Below are 21,035 nucleotides of genomic sequence, written 5' to 3'. Positions count from 1 at the left end.
TTTGTTAATTATCCCCATTCTGTGTCCTCTGGTTTCTGACCTTGCAGCAATGGAAATAGTTTCTCCTCTGAACTCTATCAAGAGCCCTGATGATGTAGAACACAAACTTATTTGTGAATAAATGTGATTGTCCAGAATATTGTCCTGATAAATGTCACTGTCTTTATTTGAAATTTTGAACAGCTCATGTGTTGCATCCAAGTATGAAATACCCGTGTCATCAGTGAAGGTGAAAGATGGACACCTTTCAACTACAGACCTTTCTTCACAACCTGACCTATCTAAAGATCCACAGCTCCTAACCCAGCGCCCTCCAACCATGGTGGAACCAGGAGATATTATTTTACTAACATCACCAAAGGTAATCAACAGTTTTGATTGAGTTTTAACGCACAAAATAAGAAGGAAGTCTTAGAGTAGTATTCCTCTAGGTCCAGGAGCAGGAGTGGAGACAGAAGATGAGAAAATAGCTGGGAGCTATGCTGGAATACCTCCCAGACACAAGGATCTGCTAAGTCATGCTTTTTGAATATAGGCATCACATCATTCTGTTTCCAACCTTCTCGTATCTTACTAGTTTCCACTGACTCTCGGGAAGATTGTGATGTTCTGCCAATCTCTTCTATAGTTTCTCATCTTTTGAATAAAATTCATTTCAACAAAACGCTATGGATGCTGGAGATCTGATATAAAAACAGAAAGTGTTGGAGGAACTCAGCTGGTCTGGCAGCATCTTTGAAAATAAAAAGAGTTAGCTTATCAATTCCAATATGATTCTCCAGTTCTGAAAAAGACATTAATCTGTTTCTTTTTCCACAGGTGGTACCAGACCTGCTGAATTTCTCCAAAATTTTCTGTTTGCTTCTGAGGATATATTTGAGTCCATTTACTCTATCTCAGAATTTTTATTTCATTGATAACACATGGAATGACTTTGAACAGTGTGCATGTTTTTTTTAATCAGTCATGGATGTGGGCATTGCTGGCTGGACTAGAATTTATTGCCCATCTGTAGTTGCACTTGGGCAGGTGATGGTGAGCTGCCTTCTTAGGCCACTGCAGTCCATTTGATGTAGGTACATCTAGAATAATGGTACGTGTTACTCAACCCTTTTTTTGCTGTTCAGAATATTCGCAATTTGATGTTCATCCCTGGTTCAGAGGTCACATAGCACGGGAGGACTCTGTTCAAGTAATTTTTCTGGCTGTTTGGGAAAGTTCTTCGATTAGTGCTTCACTGGAGTGAAATGACAGATGGGAGTTTAAACTGAGTAAGTGTGAGGTGCTGCACATTGGGAGATCCAATGTTAAGGAAAAGTGTTCAGGTGATGGCAGAACCCTGAATAGCATTGATGTACAAGGGGATGTTGGGGTTCGAGTCCATAACTCCCTGAAAGTGGCAATGCAAGTTGATAGGATGATAAAGAAGGTGTACAGCATGCTTGCCCTTATTGGTTGGGGAATTGAGTACAAGAGTCAGGATGTAATTGTGCAACTTTATAAGACTTTGGTTGGGCCAAAGTCTTTATAAGACTTTACTTAGAGTATTGTGTTCAATTCTGGTCACCACATTACAGGAGGGATATGAGGGTGCAGAAGAGGTTCACCAGGATGCTGCTTGGATTATGAACTACAAGTAGAAGCTAGAAAAACTAGGATTGTTTTCTCTGGAGTGGCTGAGGGGAGACCTGATGGGAGTCTATAAGGTTATGAGATACATTGAGAGGGTTGACGTTAGAATATTTTTTCCCAGAGTTCAGATGTGTAATACTACGGGGCTTGCATTTAAGGTGAGAGGGAGAAAGTTCAAAGGAGATATGAGGGGCAAGTTTTTTACACAGAGAGTGGGAGGAGTCTGGAACACGCTGTTGGGATTGTGGTGGAGGCAGATGTGATAGGGGTGTTTAAAGGACTTTTAGATAAGCACATGAATATGTAAGGAATGGAGGGGTATAGACCAAAGTCAACAGTGTTGTGCTGGAAAAGCACAGCAGGTCAGGCAGCATTGGAGGAGCAGATGAATCGATATTTTGAGTGTAAGCTCTTCATCAGGAATGAGGCTTGTGGGCTGGTGGTGATGGTGATGGTCGGAGGATGGTGAGAGATAAATGTGAGGGAGTGTGTGGCTGGGGCGATGGTGGCTGAGAATGCGATAGATAGATGAAGGTGGGGTAGAAGGTGATGTGTCGGAGAGGAGGGTGAGCTGATAGGTGGGAAGAGGACGGTGCCGAGTTGGAAGGTGGGATCTGGGATAACGTAGGGCAAGGATAAATGAGGAAACTGGTGAAATCCACATTGATCCCATGTGGCTGGAGGGTCCCAAGGCAGAGAATGAGACGTTCTTCCTCCAGGCTTCAAGTGGTTAGGGTTTGGCAATGGAAGAGGCCCAGGACCAGGGCAGACAGAAGAGATTAGTTTAATTTGACATCATGTTCAGCGCAACATCATGGGCCTTAGGGTCCACTCCTGTGTTGTACTGTTCTATATTCTATATTAATAGTCTCTCTTCCTCAACTGTTTTCCCTTTGCATTTTCATTTTACTTTACTTCCATGTTTTTATAAAACTTTTTTTTGAAAGTTACTGAACCTGCTTTTCAGATCACAACACCTCCTTCCTCCCTAAAGCCTGTCCACCACCTACAAGGCACAAGTCAGGAGCGTGACATAATACTCCCCACTTGCCTCAACAACACTCAACAAGCTTGACACCATCCAGGACAAAGTAGCCCACTTGATTGGCACCACATCCTCAAACATTTACTCCCTCCACCACTGTTGCTCAGTAGCAGCAGTGTGTACCATCTACAAGATGTACTTGAATAACTCACCAAGGTTCCACTAGTGACCCTATCACCTAAAAGAACAAGAGTAGCAGATGCACGAGAACACCACCACTTAAGTTCCGTTCCATGTCACATACCAAGCTAACTTGAAAAAAATACCATTGTTCCCTCCATCCAAAGGACTGCAATAGTTCAAAAGGCAGCTCACCACCATCTCCACCAAGACAGGCAGGGATGAGCAATAAATGCTGGCTTGGACAGCAAAGCTTATATTCCCTCTGTTTCATAAGCTAATTCTCTTAAACTTATCACCTACGGTTTATTCATTCATGAAATGTGGATTTTCTTTTGTCAACATGAGGCTAATTTGCTTTATAGAATCAGATTACCTTCAAAACAAGAGTGCCAAATGAAGGCAAACACGTGATATTGGTGCATTTTTATCAGCCTTTGTACCCAACATTCCCAGTAGGGGTGATGGTGGATGGAGGTCGTCCCTATAATGGTAAGGTATTAAGATTTCTAAGCATTCACAAGCCACTGCACTTTGCATGAGATTCGAGTGAACCACAGGTTCACCTTTATGATATTGGCATAAAGTAGTTCAGTTCAGACAAGAGGTTGTATAGATTAGGTTTGTATTCCCTCCAGTTTACAAGATGGGCAGAGGAGTCTCCTTGTTGGTATAGTAACTGTGTCCCCATCAGTCATGCAGGTAACTGGAATCTAACTCCGCAATAGAGATCAGACTCTGTGTGATTGGCTATGTTTTAGGGCTTTTGTGGTGCAGTGGTAGTGCCTCACATCTGGGTTAGAAGGCCTAGGTCAAAGTCCACGTGCTCCAGAAGTGTATTATATTACATGTTAACAGGTTAATTAAAAATATCTACAAGACATTTCTGGGTGGCATGGTAGCTCAGTGGTTAGTACTGGTGCATTACAGTGCCAGGGGCCCAGATTCAATTCCACCCTTGGATGACTGTCAGTGTGGAGTTTTCACATTCTCTCTGTGTCTGTGTGGGTTTCTTCCAGATGCTCCGGTTTCCTCCCACAGTCCAAAGGTATACAGGTTAGGTAGATTGGCCATGGAAAATATAGGGTTACAGGAAAAGGGTGGAGGTTGGGTCTGGCTGACGGGGTGGGATGCTGTTTGGAGGGTCAGTGGGGACTCGATGGGTCAAATGGCCTGTTTCACACTCTAGGCATTCTATTATAAAGAAGTAATATAATTGAAGAACTTGATGGCCTAACTGGCAAAAAACAATATCAGAGGGAGTCTGAGGCAGTCAGTTTTTATGTTTTCCACAAGCTTACTTTCGTATTCTGTTTTCCCCTTCTGAATGAAACTCTGTCATTGTCTGCTGAATTTTAAACATCCCCCAGGCCTCAGGTTTGCTGCTTTTGTTCCCCAAGCCTCCTCTTTGGCTTTAACACTATCCCTGATTTCTCTTGTTAGCCATGATTGAGCCACCTTCCTAATGCCAGACTGGGATAGGTCTGGGTGAGATGCTCTTCAGAGGGTTGGTGTTGATTTGATGGGCCTCATGTCCTGCACTGTAGGGATTCTATGAATTTTCTAAATACCATTGGGAAAAGTGAACCTCTTGTAATTTTATGTCACGCTCCTGACTTGTGCCTTGTAGGTGGTGGACAGGCTTTGGGAGGAAGGAGGTGTTGCGATCTGAAAAGAATGGTGGAAGCAGGTTCAGTAACTTTCAAAAGAAAGTTTTATATAAACATGGAAGTAAAATAAAATGAAAATGCAAAGGGAAAACAGTTGAGGAAGAGGGACTATTAATATAGAATATAGAACAGTACAACAGAGGGAGTCTAAAAAAGGAAGCCATAACCATAGATGGTAGTGGAAATCAAGAACTCTTCAGTCCCTCTCCAAAAAGCTATTGAAGACCATTATGTAGGAGCAGAAGTAGGTCATTCCTCCCATCAAGTCTGCTGCACTATTCAATCAGATCATGCCTAATCTGACAAACCTCAACTCCACTTTCCCGCCTTTCCCTCATAACCATTGATTTCCTTACTGATTATAAAGTCTGTCTGTCTCAGACTTGAAGTAATAGGCCAAATTTTCCATCTCGGTGTGGAATAAAATCTACACCCTTAAAAATCTAACCTTTGCATTTATTGACAAGCACTCTAATTTGGAATTACTTGCTGGTTTTTTTCCCCCTTTGATGAGTGAAACCTGTTTTAAATTGTGGCCATTGTCAATGTTTGGCTGAGTTCAAATGCTGATTGGTTTCAGAAAATAGGTCTCATTTATCTAAGAATAAAGAACAATTTCCAGAAGTAATAAAATAAACCAAAGAGCTGTGATGCTGGAAATCAGAACCAAAATCAGAAATTTCTGGAAAAACTCAGCAGGTCTGCCAGTATCTGTGGAGAGAAAGCAGACTTAAAGTTTTAGGTCCTTTAGAACCCTTCTTTGCAGATATAGCCAGGCTTGCTGGGTTTTTTCAGCAATTTCTGATTTTGTTCAAGATGTAATACGGTGTCCATCTAATGTGGTTTAAAATTTTATTTCAGTATTAATGCCGTGGTGACTTTTATTAAATTACAAGAGGTTCACTTTTCCCAATGGTATTTAGAAAATTCATAGAATCCCTACAGTGCAGGACATGAGGCCCATCAAATCAACACCAACCCTCTGAAGAGCATCCCACTCAGACCTATCCCATTAGGAAGGTGGCTCAATCATGGCTAACAAGAGAAATCAGGGATAGTGTTAAAGCCAAAGAGGAGGCTTGGGGATCAAAAGCAGCAAACCTGAGGCCTGGGGGATGTTTAAAATTCAGCAGACAATGACAGAGTTTCATTCAGAAGGGGAAAATAGAATATGAAAGTAAGCTTGTGGAAAACATAAAAACTGACTGCAAAAACTTCTATAGATATGTAAAGAGAAAAAGACTGGTGAAGACAAATGTAGGTCCCTGGCAGTTAGAATCAGGTGAAATAATAATGGATACCAAAGAGATGGCAGACTAGTTAAACAAATACTTTGCATCTGCCTTCACTAAGGAGGGCACAAATACCTTCAGGAAATGTTAGAGAAAAGAGCGTCAAGTATGAAGGAGAAACTGAAGGAAATCCTTATTAGTCAGGAAATGGTATAGGGGATGGGATCAAAACACAACAAGTCCCCAGAACCCGATGTGCTGCATCCCAAAGTATTTAAGGAAGTGGCCCGAAAATAACAGATGCATTGGTACATTGGTGATCATTTTCTAGTGTTTTGTGGGCTCTGGAAGAGTTCCAATGATAGCTAATGCAACCCCACTCTTTTAAAAAGGAGGGATAGAGAAAATGGGGAATTATAGGCTGGTTAGCCTGACATCAATGTTGGAGTCAATTATTAAGGATGTAATAACTGACTATTTGGAAAGTGATAACAGAATCAGTCCTAGTCAGCATGGATTCACAAAGGGAAATCATGCTTGACAAATCTTCAGGAATCTTTTGAGGATGCGACCAGTAGAGTAGTCCAGTAGTGTGTATCTAGATTTTCAAAAGGCTTTTGACAAGGTTCCACACAAGAGATTACTAACGAAAATTAAATTTCATGGTATTGGAGGTAATGTGTTGACATAGATAGAGAACTGGTTGGCAGACAGGAAGCAAAGAGTTGAAATAAACGAGTCCTTTTCAGAATGGCAGGCAATGATAAATGGGGTGCCGCAAGGTTCATGCTGGAACCCCAGCTGTTCACAATATACATTAACAATTTTGATGAAAGAATTGAATGCCAAATCTCCAAATTTGCAGATGACACTAAGCTGGGTGGCAATGTGTACTGTGAGGAGGATGCTAAGAGGCTGCAGGGTTACTTGGACAGACTGGTTGAGTAGGCAAATACTTGACAAATGCAATAGAATGTGGTAAATGTGAGGGTACCCACTTTGGTTGCAAAAACAGGATGGTACATTATTATCTGAAGGGTGGCAGTTTAGGAAAGTGTGAGGTGCAACAAGACCTGGGTGTCATGGTGGAACAATCACTGAAGGTTGGCAGGCAGACACAGCAGGCAGTGAGGAAAGCTAATGATTAGCATGCTGGCATTCATAGCAAGAGAGTTTGAGTATCAGAATAAGGATGTCTTACTGCAGTTACACAGAGCCTTGGTGAGGCCCCATCTCGAGTATTGTGTACAATTTTGGTCTCCTAGCCTGAGGAAGGGCATTATTGCTATTGTTATTGAAGGGTGCCCAGACTGATTCCCGGGATGGCAGGACTGACATATGAGGAAAGACTGGATTGACCGGGCTTGTACTCACTGGAATTTAGAAGAATGAGGGGGGATCTCATAGAAACATATAAAATCCTGACAGGCTAGATGTGGGAAGAATGTTCCCGATTTTAGGGAAGTCCAGAATGAGGGGGACACAACTTAAGAATAATGGGAAAGCCATTCAGGACTGATATGAGGAAGACTTTCTTCACTCAGAGAGCTGTGAATCTATGGAATTCTCTCCTACAGGAAGCTATTGGGACCAGTTCATTAGATATATTCAAGAGGGAGCTGGACATCACCCTTCTGGCTAAAGGGATATAGAGAGAAGGTCGGAATGGGATATAGAAATTGCATGATCAGCCATAAGCATATTGAATGGTGGTGCAGACTCAAAGGGGTAAATGACCTACTCCTGCTCCTATTTTCTGTGTTTGTATGACCCACCCCATCCCCGTAAACCTGCATTTACAATGGCTAATCCACCTATCCCAGGATACTATGGGGCAATTTAGCATGACCAATCTATCTAACCCGCACATCTTTGGACTGTGGGATGAAACCAACACATGGAGAACATGCAAACTCCATTCTGGCAGTCACCTTAGGCTGGAATCGAACCCGAGTCCCTGGTGCTGTGAGACAGCACTGCTAACCACTGAGCCACTATGCTGTTCATGTTTTGGCTGATATTATGTGGAACTTAAGTATAGTGAATTCTGCATACTAAGTGAGTGGCTACGGAGGATATAGAGATGGCATGGGTGATCTGAGAAGGCATGGATGGTGCATGAAGACATGAATGGGGTAATGAATTAATTGGGTAATGAGTTGAATCCTGCAACCCATTTCTAAGTGATTAAAGACTTAACAGCAATCTAGGTTTGTTCAATACATTGCATCAGTGTATGAGACTTTGATCTTTTACTATAAGTTCTGAGTCCCATGATCCTGCCCCACTCAATACCTGACAAAGGAGCAGCACTCCAAAAGCTAGTGCTTCCAAATGAACCTGTTGGACTATAACCTGGTGTTATGTGATGCTTAACTTTTTCCACCCCAGTCCAACACCAGCATCTCCACATCATGAATGGGGTACTGAGGGTGATATGAGAGGAAATGTAGGGTATGTAGGGGGCATAAAATTACATGGACAGTTTGAAAGGGTATACATGGATGGGTGGGGAACTATGGAAGTGTGAGGTTAGAGGTTAAGCTTTTTCTGAGGCTGGAATACTGAATTGGTGAACTGACATAGACCATCTAACTAGTTTTCCTGCACTGTGGCTTCCAGACCCAAAGTCCAAAACCAGTAATAGTATGTGAAGTCACACATGTGTGCCATTTCTGGACTGAAAATATTCAGGTCAAACTTTCCACAGCCCAGAGAAACATTTGGACCTGGGAGCCAGTTGAAAATTTCAAACTAAGATTAATAGATTTGTCTTGAATAAGGATGTTGAATGTTATGAAAGCAAGTAAGATGAGGGGCTGTGAAAGCCTGGTAGTAATATTGTTGGACTATTAATCCAGAGACCCAGGTCATGTTCTGGGGACCTAGTTCAAATCCTGTCGTAGCAGATAGTGAAATTTGAATTCAATACAAATCTAGAATTAAGACTCGAATGATGACCATGAAACCATTGGCGATTGTCAGAAACCCCATCTGGTTCATTAATGTCCTTTAGGGAAGGAAATCAACATCCTTATCTCTTGTCGCCTAATGTGACCCACAGTAAGTTTTAACCCACCAGGCGATTAAATACCCACGTCCTTGAATAAATTTTTTGCAAAAATCAAAACTAAGGTATGGATTAGCTCTTATTTAACTATATGATGGACTTTTGAGACTGAATGTCCTTTATGTGATACTTAATTTTGGTTACAAACTAAATTTATATCTTCATTTTTTTAGGATTTTTTAGTGCTTTCTTCTGTCCACATGGGTTTGGGTGTCGCAACCAGGTCATTTCAGGGAATACAATAGAATTGGATATAATCAATCCAGAGTTGTCCGTCATTCTTACTGTTCCAAAAGGAAACGCCCTTTGGTTGGTAAGCTTTGAAGAAATTATTGTTATTGTGTTTCTGATTTTCCAGAAAACTTGCATTTTTATAGTAGCTATTAAAATGTTCCAAGGCTTTTCAGGTCACAGCTTTCTAACATTGAGCCACATGATGGACAAGTGACCAATAGCTGGCCAAAAGGGCGTGTTTTAAAGTATATTGTACAAGAGGAAAGAAAGGAAGACATTTATGAAATTCCAGAGCTTCAAAAGTATTTAATTGTTATTAAAGTGATTTGAGATTTCCTGAGGTTATGAAAGTCATTTTTTTTGTTTTTTCTATATTACAAAAGGAAATAAGGTGACCACTTTAATTCTATTTCAAAGCAGTGAAGCATTTAGACACTTGCGATGTTAAGCTATAAAACACTATGGGCCAAGTGGTGGAAAATGGGCTTAGAATTAAGTGGTTGCTTTTGTTTGGTGCAGTCTCGATGGGCGAAAGGCCTTTTTCTGTGCTGTATGTTTCTATGACTTTAAACATGAGGAATTGTGCTCAAAGATTGTTGTTCATGCAATGCGTTATAAAGGAAAAGAATGTCTGGCACAAGTGAATCATAGCATTTAAGAGCCACCTTACAAGCATACAAGAAAAAAAATCCATGAAAGGGTAAAGTAGAAAAATGGAATTAAAGCAGAGTACCTAAATACTCATTTTTCTGTATTGGGGATGGAAACGCAAGGTACAATCCCCGATCCTGAAGCATCATTCCAAAGTGCCTTTGAGGTTAGGATGGGGGTAAGTGGTCTTCATTGTTGTAATAGAACATAGAACATAAAAAGTTACAGCACAGTATAGGCCCTTCGGCCCTTGATTTTACATTGACGTGTGAAATTAATCTGATGCCCATCTAATCTACACTGTTCCATTATTATCCATATATATGTCCAATGCCCATTTAAATGCCCTTAATGTCAGTGAGTCCACTACTGTTGCAGGCAGACCATTCCATGCCTCTACTACTCTCTGAGTGAAGAAATTACCTCTAATATCTGTCCTAAATCTATCACCCCTCAATTTAAAGCTATAGCCCCTTGTGTTAGCCTTCACCATCCGAGGAAAAAGGCTCTTACTGTCTACCCTATTTAACCATCTGATTATATATCTCAATTAAGTCACCTCTCAACCTTCTTCTCTCCAATGAAAACAGCCTCAGTTCCCTCAGCCTTTCCTTGTAAGACCTTCCTTCTGTACCAGGCAACATCCTGGTATTCCTCTGAACACTTTCTAAAGCTTCCACATCCTTCCTATAATGCGATGTCCAGAACTGCACGCAATACTCCAGGTGCGGCCTTACAAGTGTCTTGTACAGCTGTAGCATGACCTCGTGGCTCCAAAACACAATCCCCCTACCAATAAATGACAATACACTATATGCCTTCTTAACAACCTTATCCACCTGGGTGGCAACTTTCAGGGATTTATGCACCTATACACTGAGATCTCTCTGTACATCTCACTGCCCAGAATTTTACCATTAGCCCAGTTCTCTACATTCCTGTTATTTCTTCTGAAGTGAACTACCTCACACTTTTCTGCATTAAACTCCTTTTACCACTTCTCCGACCAGCTCTGCATCTTATCTATCTCCCTCTGTAACCCACAACATCCTTCGGCACTATCCATAACTTTGCCTACCTTTGTGTCATCCGCAATTTTACTAACCCATCCTTCTACGCCCACATCCATATCATTTATAAAAAAGACAAACAGCAGTGACTCGAAAACACATCTTTGTGGCACACCACTGGTAACTGAGTTCCAGGATGAACATTTCCCATCAACCACCACTCCCGTCTTCTTTCAGCTAGCCAATTTTTGATCCAAACCATTAAATCACCTTCAATCCCGAAACTTGACATTTTGTGCAATAGTCTACCGTATAGAACCTTATCAAAGGCCTTACTGAAGTCCATATACACCACATCAACCGCTTTACCAACCATCCACCTGTTTTGTCACCGTCTCGACCTACCCTTCACAAAATGTAGGATAGGAGCAATCACTCCTACTTTTCCACAGTTCTGTATTCAGCAAACTAGAAAAGGGCCCTTCTGGTTCCCACCACTTGGTGATGTGTGAGACTGCGGCCCAGGGAGGATTAAATTGCAGATGATCATTACTGAGATTAGTGCCCTCTAATTTGCATAAATTACTCTGTACATGTTCCACTGTGCATTTCATTTTGATCTTATCCAGTTTGTTGGGCTGTGCAGTACTGTCTGATGTTGTGTACATGATTCCTGCCCATCCTGCCCTATTGGGTCTTGCATATCGGTTACCACTGGCACAGCAGAATGGACTATCTGGCCTCCCCAGAACTGAAAGTTCTATATTCAATAGTCTCTTTGCAATGTTAATTTCTTTGCAAAGTCATAAGTGTCTGAAAATACTTCTCTTTTGTAGGACTATATCTTAATTGTTCCTTCAGAAAGTTATGATCCTGACTTACGAAATGAAAAGCCTTTGGATAAGTCATTTGATTTCATTACTGCCTGTGGTGGAAATAGCTTTTTCATCAAGTGAGTATAATTCAGTATTTTTTTTTATTCTTTCAGGGGATGTGGGCATTGTTTGTATTTTATATTCACCTTAATATTCACCGTGGGGCGGCACAGTGGTTAGCACTGCTGCCTCACAGCGCCAGAGACCCGGGTTCAATTCCCACCTCAGGCAACTGTGTGGAGTTTGCGCATTCTCCCTGTGTCTGTGCGGGTTTCCTCCGGGTGCTCCAGTTTCCTCCCACAGTCCAAAGATGTGCAGGTTAGGTGAATTGACCATGCTAAATTGCCTGTAGTGTTAGGTGTAGGGGAATGGGCCTGGGTGGGTTGCTCTTCGTAGGGTCGGTGTGGACTTGTTGGGCCGAAGGGCCTGTTTCCTCACTATGGAAATGATGTCAAGGTCTCAGAGAGGGTGCAGAGGGATTTACCAAAATTGTATCACAAATCAGTTATATGTAGGGGCTAGAGAAGCATTGTTCTGCTTAGAGCAGAGAAGATTTAGAGAGGATTTGAACTGCACCATTGAAAATCATGAAGGGTTTTGCTCAAGTAAATAAGGAGACGTTGTTTCCAGTGGCACGAGAGTCAGTCAACAGAGGGCCACAAATTTATGTTAATCAGCAAAAATACAGAACAGAGATGAAATATATTTTTTTCAAAGCACCAGAAGGGTGACAGAGGTTAACTACTAAATTTCAAATAGAGCATTGGATAAATTACAGCACTATAGTAAAAGAGCAGAAGAATGGAATTCGATTGGATAGCTCTTTCAAATAGCCTGTACAAATAGGCTATTGACCGAAACGTTTACTTTTCTATGCGTAGCTCTGCTGTTTAGAGGCCAACTATCTTCAACTGTTCAGATAGGTTCCCATTTTTGGAATCCAGCGTAAAGGCTGGAATTTTGAACAGGTCCTAAAAGTACTGGTTCGGTAATACAGGAACAACATTCTACAAAGGCATGTGCAATCGTGTTGAATTGGGGTGTGAATTCTGAAAGGAATGCTTTGTAAAGCACAAGATTATTAGAAGCAAATCCTCCAGAAGAGCTTCAGGGAACATGCCATAAAATATTTAGACACAGAAAGCAAAATGCTCCAAATATTGGGTATCTGAAATGAAAACAGGACATGTTTGAGCCACACAGCAGATGTTTGAAAAACTACAGGGCTAGGAACTCGAGAAAATTGGGCCAGTTCAATAGCTCTTTCCATCAAGTGAAGCAAGCATAATGAGCCACATCATTTCCTTCTGTATTGAATGGTTAAATGACACTGTACTTGTGACACTTGCAGTTATTTTCAACTTATAGCAGGGATTGGCTTCACAGGAGGCTCCAAAAGCACTGATGATGTTCCCTAGCCAGGGAACGAAACGTTTGCAGCAAAAACTTCCAGCTCGGCGAACAGAACCACAACATTGAAATTCAATTGAGCAGATAAATACTCTGTCTGATAGTAGAGGTCTCAAGCTGAAATGTTTTTTCAGAGTGAAGAAAGCAGTCACCTGGTGAGGCACTTGCACTTCTCTCTTCATCATCGGCTCATAACTGGAAGGAAAATAATATCTGGAAAATAAAGAGTTCTGCAGAAGGGTCACTAGATTCGAAACATTAACTCTATTTCTGTCATCAGTTGCTGCTGAGTTTCTTTACCACTCTCTGTTTTTGTTTTAGATTTCAAATATCCACAGTTCTTTGTTTTATTCTGGTAAAGTCAGGATCTTTTTGCCTTTTCTGTCTTAGATTTTGCTGGGATTATCATAATTATAATTACCAAATTTTGATACAAGTACTTAACATTCACAATTACTATTAGCTTTGTGGTATGGTGAAATCAAGAAAGAAAGACTTGCATTTCACAACTCAGGAAATGATTTACTGTAACTTTGTAGTCACTGTTGTGATGTTGGAAATGAGCAGCGTAATTAGCACAGAGTAAGATTCCATAAATAGCAATGTGATAATAACCTGGTAATCAGGGTTTTGTTTTGGTTGTTGATTGAAGGGTAAACTTTGGCCGAATGAATACAGGAAAGAACTTCTCCAGTAAAGGGAAAGTGCAGCAGATGCTGTAAATCCAAAATGAACTTGCTGGAGGAGTTCAGCAGATCTGACATAATCAGTGGAGAGAGAAACAGAGTATGACTTGAGTTTTGAGTCAAAATGTTAACTTTGTTTCTCTCTCCAGTGATGCTGCCAGACCTGCTGAAGAACTTCACTGTTCTTCTTTGGAAATTATATCTTGGTCTGGTTTCAGCTGAATGTATTATTGAAATAAATGTGTTTTATGGATAGATGTAGAGAAAATATTTCCACTTATGTTTAGATTAGATTTACAATGTGGAAACAGGCCCTTCGGCCCAACAAGTCCACACCGACCCGCCGAAGCGCAACGCACCCATACCCCTACATTTACCCCTTACCTAACACTACGGGCAATTTAGCATGGCCAATTCACCTGACCCGCACATCTTTGGACTGTGGGAGGAAACCGGAGCACCCGGAGGAAACCCACGCAGACGGGGAGAACGTGCAAACTCCACACAGACAATCACCCAAGGCTGGGATCGAACCTGGGACCCTGGTGCTGTGAGGCAACAGTGCTAACCACTGTGCCACCCTGCCGCCCAGATATCTAAAATGAGAGGACATGAATATAAGATACCACAAAAAAAGCTATGAAGAATTCAGGAAAACTTCTCACCCAGAGTATGCTGAGCATTTCTTTTGTGCTGTCACAGGATGCGGAAGTCACTGGTTACTTCCAAATATTATGCACAGCCATAGTGAGTGGTGCAGTGGCTTAATGGTTAGCACTATTGCCTCACAGCACCAAGGGTCTGGGTTCAACACTACCCTCAGGTGACTGTGAAGTTTGCACCTTCTCCATATGTCTACGTGGGTTTCCTCTGGGTCCTTCAGTTTCCTCCCACGGTCCAAAGATGTGCATGACAGGTGAATTGGCCATGTGAAATTACCCACAGTGTCCAGGCATGTGGAGGCTAGGTGTATTAGCTGTGGGGAATGCAAGATTGTTGGCTGCTCTTTTGAGGGTTAGGGTGGACTTGATGGGATGTGTAGCCTGCTTCCACACTGTCGGGATTATACGGTTGGCCTTAAGAAGGTGGTGGTGTCATCTAAGATTCATAGAGGCCTACAGCATGGAAAAAGGTCTTTCAACCCATTGAGTCTGCATTAGTCCAAAGCAACTACCTGACTATTCTAATCCCATTTTCCAGCCCTCGGTCCATAGCCTTATATGCCATGATGTGTTTCTAACAAGCATAATGAGCCAAATAATTTCCTCCTGTACTAAATGGTTAAATGACCCAGCAATCCTGACACTTAGTCATTTTCAACTTATAACAGGGACTGAATGCCAATTGAGCAATTGAATGACAATTTTATTTTCAAGATGGCAGCAGAGTAGCAGCCCAATGTGTAGGCTCCTCAGCCCAAGATCCTCGAGCTCAACTACTCCATCTGCTTTACTTTTTTTTAATAAATGCTTCCATTTATTATGGTACCTTACCTTCTTTTAATGAGTTTGGTGGAAGATGTCTTCTCCTGGCCAAGGCCCAGTGACGAGACACTTCCAAAGGCCCAGAATGGCAGATAGGCCTGACACCCATGGCGGGCAGTCTCTCAGTGTGATGGTCTTGTCCGAGAGTGGAGATCTTATTTGGGGGCTTCTGAGTTTTCCAACAGCCCGGTATGAGGATCTAGTTCCAGCGTGGAGGTCCTGTCTTAGTGTGAAGGTCTTGTCCTTGCTACAGAGGTGGCTTCTGGGTCTTCCAACAGCCCAGCATGGAGGTCTCATCTCGGCATGGTGAGGTGATCTTGGCCTTGCATTGCAGACTCAGTCTGGCTCTGTGGAGCTGTTTCAGTCCGGTTTCCCAGCATACCCAGAACCCAGAAACTGTTAACTGAATTGTGATGAGCTTTTACTTTTTTATTTCTATTGTTAATTTAGGTGCTGTGGTGTGGCAACTTAGAGTCATAGAGTTATATATATGTACAGAAAGGAAACAGACCTTTTGGTCCAACTTATCCATGCTGACCAGATATCCCAAACCAATCTAGTCCCACCTGCCAGCATCCAGCCCATTATCCCTCCAAACCCTTCTTATTCATATACCCATCCAGATGCCTTTTAAATGTTGCAATTGTACTAGCCTCCACCACATCCTCTGGCAGCTCATTCCATACACATATCACCCTCTGTGTGAAAACGTTGTCCCTTGGCTCTCTTGTATATCTTTCCCCTCTCACCCCAAACTTATGCCCTCTAGTTCTGAACTCCCCCACACCAGGGAAAAGACTTTGCCTATTTACCCTATCCACACCTCTAATGATTTTATAAGCCTCCATAAGGTCAACCCTCAGCCTCCGATGCTTCAGAGAAAACAGCCCCAGCCTGTTCAGCCTCTCTCTATGGCTCAAATCCTCCAACCCTGGCAACATCCTTGTAAATCTTTTCTGAACCCTTTCAAGTTTCACAACATCTTTCCAATAGGAAGGAGACCAGAATTGCATGAAATATTCCAACAGTGGCCTAACCAATGTCCTGTACAGCCGCAACATGACCTCCCAACTCCTGTACTCAATATTCTGACCAATAAAGGAAAGCATACCAAACGCCTTCTTCACTATCCTACCTACCTGCGACTCCACTTTCAAGGAGCTTTGAACCTGCACTCCAAGGTCTCTTTGTTCAGCAACACTCCTTAGGTTATTAAACATTTCATTGAATTTATTTGGAAAAATACAGGTGACAATAAATTGCTACTTTGTTCAATTGCAAGTATAAGTTTAAATACTAAAGTGATATGAGAATTTCTATTTCTACCACCCCTTCAGGCATGAGTTCCAGATTCTGATCATCCTCTGGGTAAACTGTTTTCCTCATGTTTTCTCTAAACCCCCTACCCCTTTGCTTAAATCTATGCCCCTAGTTCCCTCCAGCAAGGGAAACCACTTCTTCCATTCTATCTCCGCTCCTAATTTTATACATCATACTCATATCCCCCACTTCAGTCTCTTCTGCTCTAGTTCTGCAGTGTCTTCTACTCTAAACATCCCTAGTCTGTCCAATCTCTCTTCATACCTAGAACTCTCCAGCCCAGGCAATATCCTTGAGGATAGTTAAGACTGAGATAGATATCAATGGGATCAAGGGTTATGGAGAGAAAGTGAGAGAATCGGGTTGAGAAACTTATCAGCCATGATTGAATGGTGGAGCATACTCGATGGGCTGATGGCTTAATTTCTGCTCCTATGATTTAGGGTCTTATGGTCTTATCCTGGTAAATCTCCTCTTGCAACCACTGCAATCACACCTCTTCTATAATATGAATTCCAGAATTGCACACAAAATTCTTGAGCCACTACAGTCCACGTGGTGTAGGTATACACTAGGAAGGGAGAAACTTAGGGAGGAAGTTCTAGGATTTTGATTCAGTGACAGTGAAAGCACAGTGATATATTTCCAAGTCAGGACGGTGAAGGGCTGAGGGGTAATCTTGCAGGCAGTGGTGTTCGTATGTATCTGCTACCCTTGTCCTTCTAGAATGCAGAACTTTCCAAAGGGAATGAGATATGTAATTTGCTACAACAGGTAATGACTGCGGAGATTAACATAGACGTATTTCACAGGCAGCTGGGGACATGCATTAAGGAGAAAGGAATAGAATATTATGCCAATATAATAAGTTGAGGAAAGTGTAAGATGCCTTTTATGAAGCAGAAATATCTAGTTAAATCTGTTCTTTGTAATTCTGTTTTGCAGCCCAGCTACATCATCCAGATTCTGCCTGGACTCAGCTAAGTCACTGGTGGCATTCTACAATAATGGAGCTCTCCCTTGCCAGTGTAATGGAAAAGGTGCTACTAGTCCTGCATGCAATCCATTTGGAGGCCAGTGTTCCTGCAGGCCAAATGTTATTGGGCGTCAATGTAACAAATGTGCCACTGGCTATTTTAAGTTCCCCAATTGTCGACGTAAGTGGGTGTTTATGCAAATGCAAAATAATCAGACAAGAATTAGATGCTTTGATATATTTTGACAGTACAACAAACTACTATAAATGCCATCTAATAATAAATTCAAGTACTAATTTGGGGGCTGAAAAAGTGCACGTCATAGCTTTCCCTTATAATGAGACCAATTGCACTAAAGCCAGGAGGCACAGCAGATCCACCATAGCAGTGAAATCCTATTGTCTATTGTTGTCAACTTTGCCTCACCTTCTCTAATAGTCTGTTTATAGAATCCTAGCATGATACAATAAAGAAAGGGGCTATTTGGCCCATTGTCTGAAAGATTGATGACTAGCCCACACAGCTGCAAATGTGTTGCTGGTCAAAGCACAGCAGGTTAGGCAGCATCTCAGGAATAGAGAATTCGACGTTTCGAGCATAAGCCCTTCATCAGGAATAAGAGAGAGAGAGCCAAGCCGGCTGAGATAAAAGGTAGGGAGGAGGGACTAGGGGGAGGGGCGATGGAGGTGGGATAGGTGGAAGGAGGTCAAGGTGAGGGTGATAGGCCGGAGTGGGGTGGGGGCGGAGAGGTCAGGAAGAGGATTGCAGGTTAGGAGGGCGGTGCTGAGTTGAGGGAACCGACTGAGACAAGGTGGGGGGAGGGGAAATGAGGAAGCTGGAGAAATCTGAATTCATACCTTGTGGTTGGAGGGTTCCCAGGCGGAAGATGAGGCGCTCCTCCTCCAGCCGTCGTGTAGTTGTGTTCTGCCGGTGGAGGAGTCCAAGGACCTGCATGTCCTCGGTGGAGTGGGAGGGCGACCGACTCAACACAGACATCTATTATAAACCGACTGACTCCCACAGCTACCTGGACTACACCTCCTCCCACCCTGCCCCCTGTAAAAACGCCATCCCATATTCCCAATTCCTTCGTCTCCGCCGCATCTGCTCCCAGGAGGACCAATTCCAACACCGCACAACCCAGATGGCCTCCTTCTTCAAGGACCGCAGATTCCCCCCAGACGTGATCGACGATGCCCTCCACCGCATCTCCTCCACTTCCCGCTCCTCCGCCCTTGAGCCCCGCTCCTCCAACCGCCACCAAGACAGAACCCCACTGGTTCTCACCTACCACCCCACCAACCTGCGCATACAACGTATTATCCGCCGCCATTTCCGCCACCTCCAAACGGACCCCACCACCAAGGATATATTTCCCTCCCCTCCCCTATCAGCGTTCCGCAAGGACCACTCCCTTCGTGACTCCCTTGTCAGATCCACACCCCCCACCAACCCAACCTCCACCCCCGGCACCTTCCCCTGCAACCGCAGGAAATGTAAAACTTGCGCCCACACCTCCACACTCACTTCCCTCCAAGGCCCCAAGGGATCCTTCCATATCCGCCACAAGTTCACCTGTACCTCCACACACATCATCTATTGCATCCGCTGCACCCGATGTGGCCTCCTCTATATTGGTGAGACAGGCCGCTTACTTGCGGAACGCTTCAGAGAACACCTCTGGGCCGCCCGAACCAACCAACCCAATCACCCCGTGGCTCAACACTTTAACTCCCCCTCCCACTCCACCGAGGACATGCAGGTCCTTGGACTCCTCCACCGGCAGAACACAACTACACGACGGCTGGAGGAGGAGCGCCTCATCTTCCGCCTGGGAACCCTCCAACCACAAGGTATGAATTCAGATTTCTCCAGCTTCCTCATTTCCCCTCCCCCCACCTTGTCTCAGTCGGTTCCCTCAACTCAGCACCGCCCTCCTAACCTGCAATCCTCTTCCTGACCTCTCCGCCCCCACCCCACTCCGGCCTATCACCCTAACCTTGACCTCCTTCCACCTATCCCACCTCCATCGCCCCTCCCCCTAGTCCCTCCTCCCTACCTTTTATCTCAGCCGGCTTGGCTCTCTCTCTCTTATTCCTGATGAAGGGCTTATGCTCGAAACGTCGAATTCTCTATTCCTGAGATGCTGCCTAACCTGCTGTGCTTTGACCAGCAACACATTTGCAGCTGTGATCTCCAGCATCTGCAGACCTCATTTTTTACTACGACTAGCCCACACATGCTGACATGATTCCAGTGAATTTTCTACAACACCTCCATCTATGAAACCACCCAACAGGGATGAATTCATGGAATTGTTGGCCTTTTGAAGGGCCTGGTCAACTTTTGGAGACAACAATCAAAGACCAAAGCCTTTTCCTCTCAGAACTAATCTACATAAACCTGATTGAATGGACACAGCCTTGTCATACCATAACCTAAATATACATTAGGTCAAATGGCCTGTTTTCAAATTATAACTTCTGTGCACTTAGCGTATAATTTTTAGTTTTGTTTTAAGAATATGTTACCAATTGTGTCTGTATTATTTAGTATGATATTGTATCTTGACTAATCAGGATATAATGGGTTATGGGGAACAAGCAGGAAAATGGACATGAGGAATGTTAAATCAGATATGATCCTATTAAATAGTGGGGCAGGCTTGAGAGGCCGAATGGCCTACTCCGGTTCCCATTTCTTACGGTTTTGTGATCTTACAATTGATCTACTATTCGATGAGAAGAATTCAAATTTTATTTGCTATATAAAGAATTGAGGAAAAGAAGCAAACCTGTCCCATTTTTTTATCTCACCTTAAGCCTGCAATTGTGGCAAACGCCTGTGTGATGAGGTCACAGGTCAATGCATCTGCCCTCCCCAGACTGTTAAACCTTCGTGCGAGACATGTGAGAAACAGACCTTCAGTTACCATCCTCTAATGGGCTGTGCAAAGTGCAACTGCTCACGAGAAGGAATCATTAAACCTGCAAACCCAGACTGCAACCGACAAACTGGGCAGTGTCGGTAAGTCAGACTGTACTCATTCTATACTTCCATTTCTCAGCTTTCCTGAAAAAAATTAGCCATAAGCAGCAACAGCAGCTTGTATTTTGCTGGCATCTTTCTTTTAATTCATTCAGGGGATGAGGAGGAAAGAAACCCAGCATTCATTACCAAGCCCCAATTTCCCTGGGGGAGGTGATGGTGAGCTAGTGTAGTAGAATGTCCCAGTTTGCTTCACATGCATATTATCCTGTTTGGACAGCAAGCCCGCTCCCTGCCTCTAAAAGTCCAAGCAGTGTGTGAGTCTGGAATGTGCCATGCAGGGAGTGCTGCACTTTTGGAGGTGTGCCTCCGGGATGAAATATGAAATCAAGTAATGGAGCATAAAGACATTCAACCATTCAACCTTCTAGCCTACTCCAACATTCAGTAACACTGTTAATCTCCTTCCTCACTTACATTTGACCAATGCCCAGTTTCTTGCCTTCCCCCATATCCCTTGATTCCCATAAAGTTAAAAGTCTGTCAATCCCAGCCTTGAATATTCTCAATGACTGAATATCCACAGTTCCCTGGCCAAGAATATGCCAAAGATTCATAACCCTTTGAGTGA

At 43.1% G+C, this 21,035-nt stretch overlaps 1 protein-coding gene across 1 annotated transcript in view; it reads left to right on the top strand.

Moving 5' to 3' along the window:
- LOC132815125 (laminin subunit alpha-3-like) overlaps window positions 1-21,035 on the top strand; it is a 364,209-nt gene that overhangs the window by 190,015 nt on the left and 153,159 nt on the right. The window contains exons 30-35 of the mRNA XM_060823918.1: window positions 184-361; window positions 3,163-3,289; window positions 8,943-9,082; window positions 11,501-11,616; window positions 17,385-17,596; window positions 20,239-20,443. Of these exons, the coding sequence (XP_060679901.1) occupies window positions 184-361; window positions 3,163-3,289; window positions 8,943-9,082; window positions 11,501-11,616; window positions 17,385-17,596; window positions 20,239-20,443 (978 nt within the window). The remainder of the gene's footprint in view (window positions 1-183; window positions 362-3,162; window positions 3,290-8,942; window positions 9,083-11,500; window positions 11,617-17,384; window positions 17,597-20,238; window positions 20,444-21,035) is intronic.

This window comes from Hemiscyllium ocellatum, chromosome 4 (genome assembly GCF_020745735.1).
Source record: "Hemiscyllium ocellatum isolate sHemOce1 chromosome 4, sHemOce1.pat.X.cur, whole genome shotgun sequence".
Lineage (NCBI taxonomy): Eukaryota > Metazoa > Chordata > Chondrichthyes > Orectolobiformes > Hemiscylliidae > Hemiscyllium > Hemiscyllium ocellatum.
The sequence above is the reverse complement of the archived record's forward strand: the minus strand, read 5'-3'. Positions and strand labels throughout refer to the sequence as shown.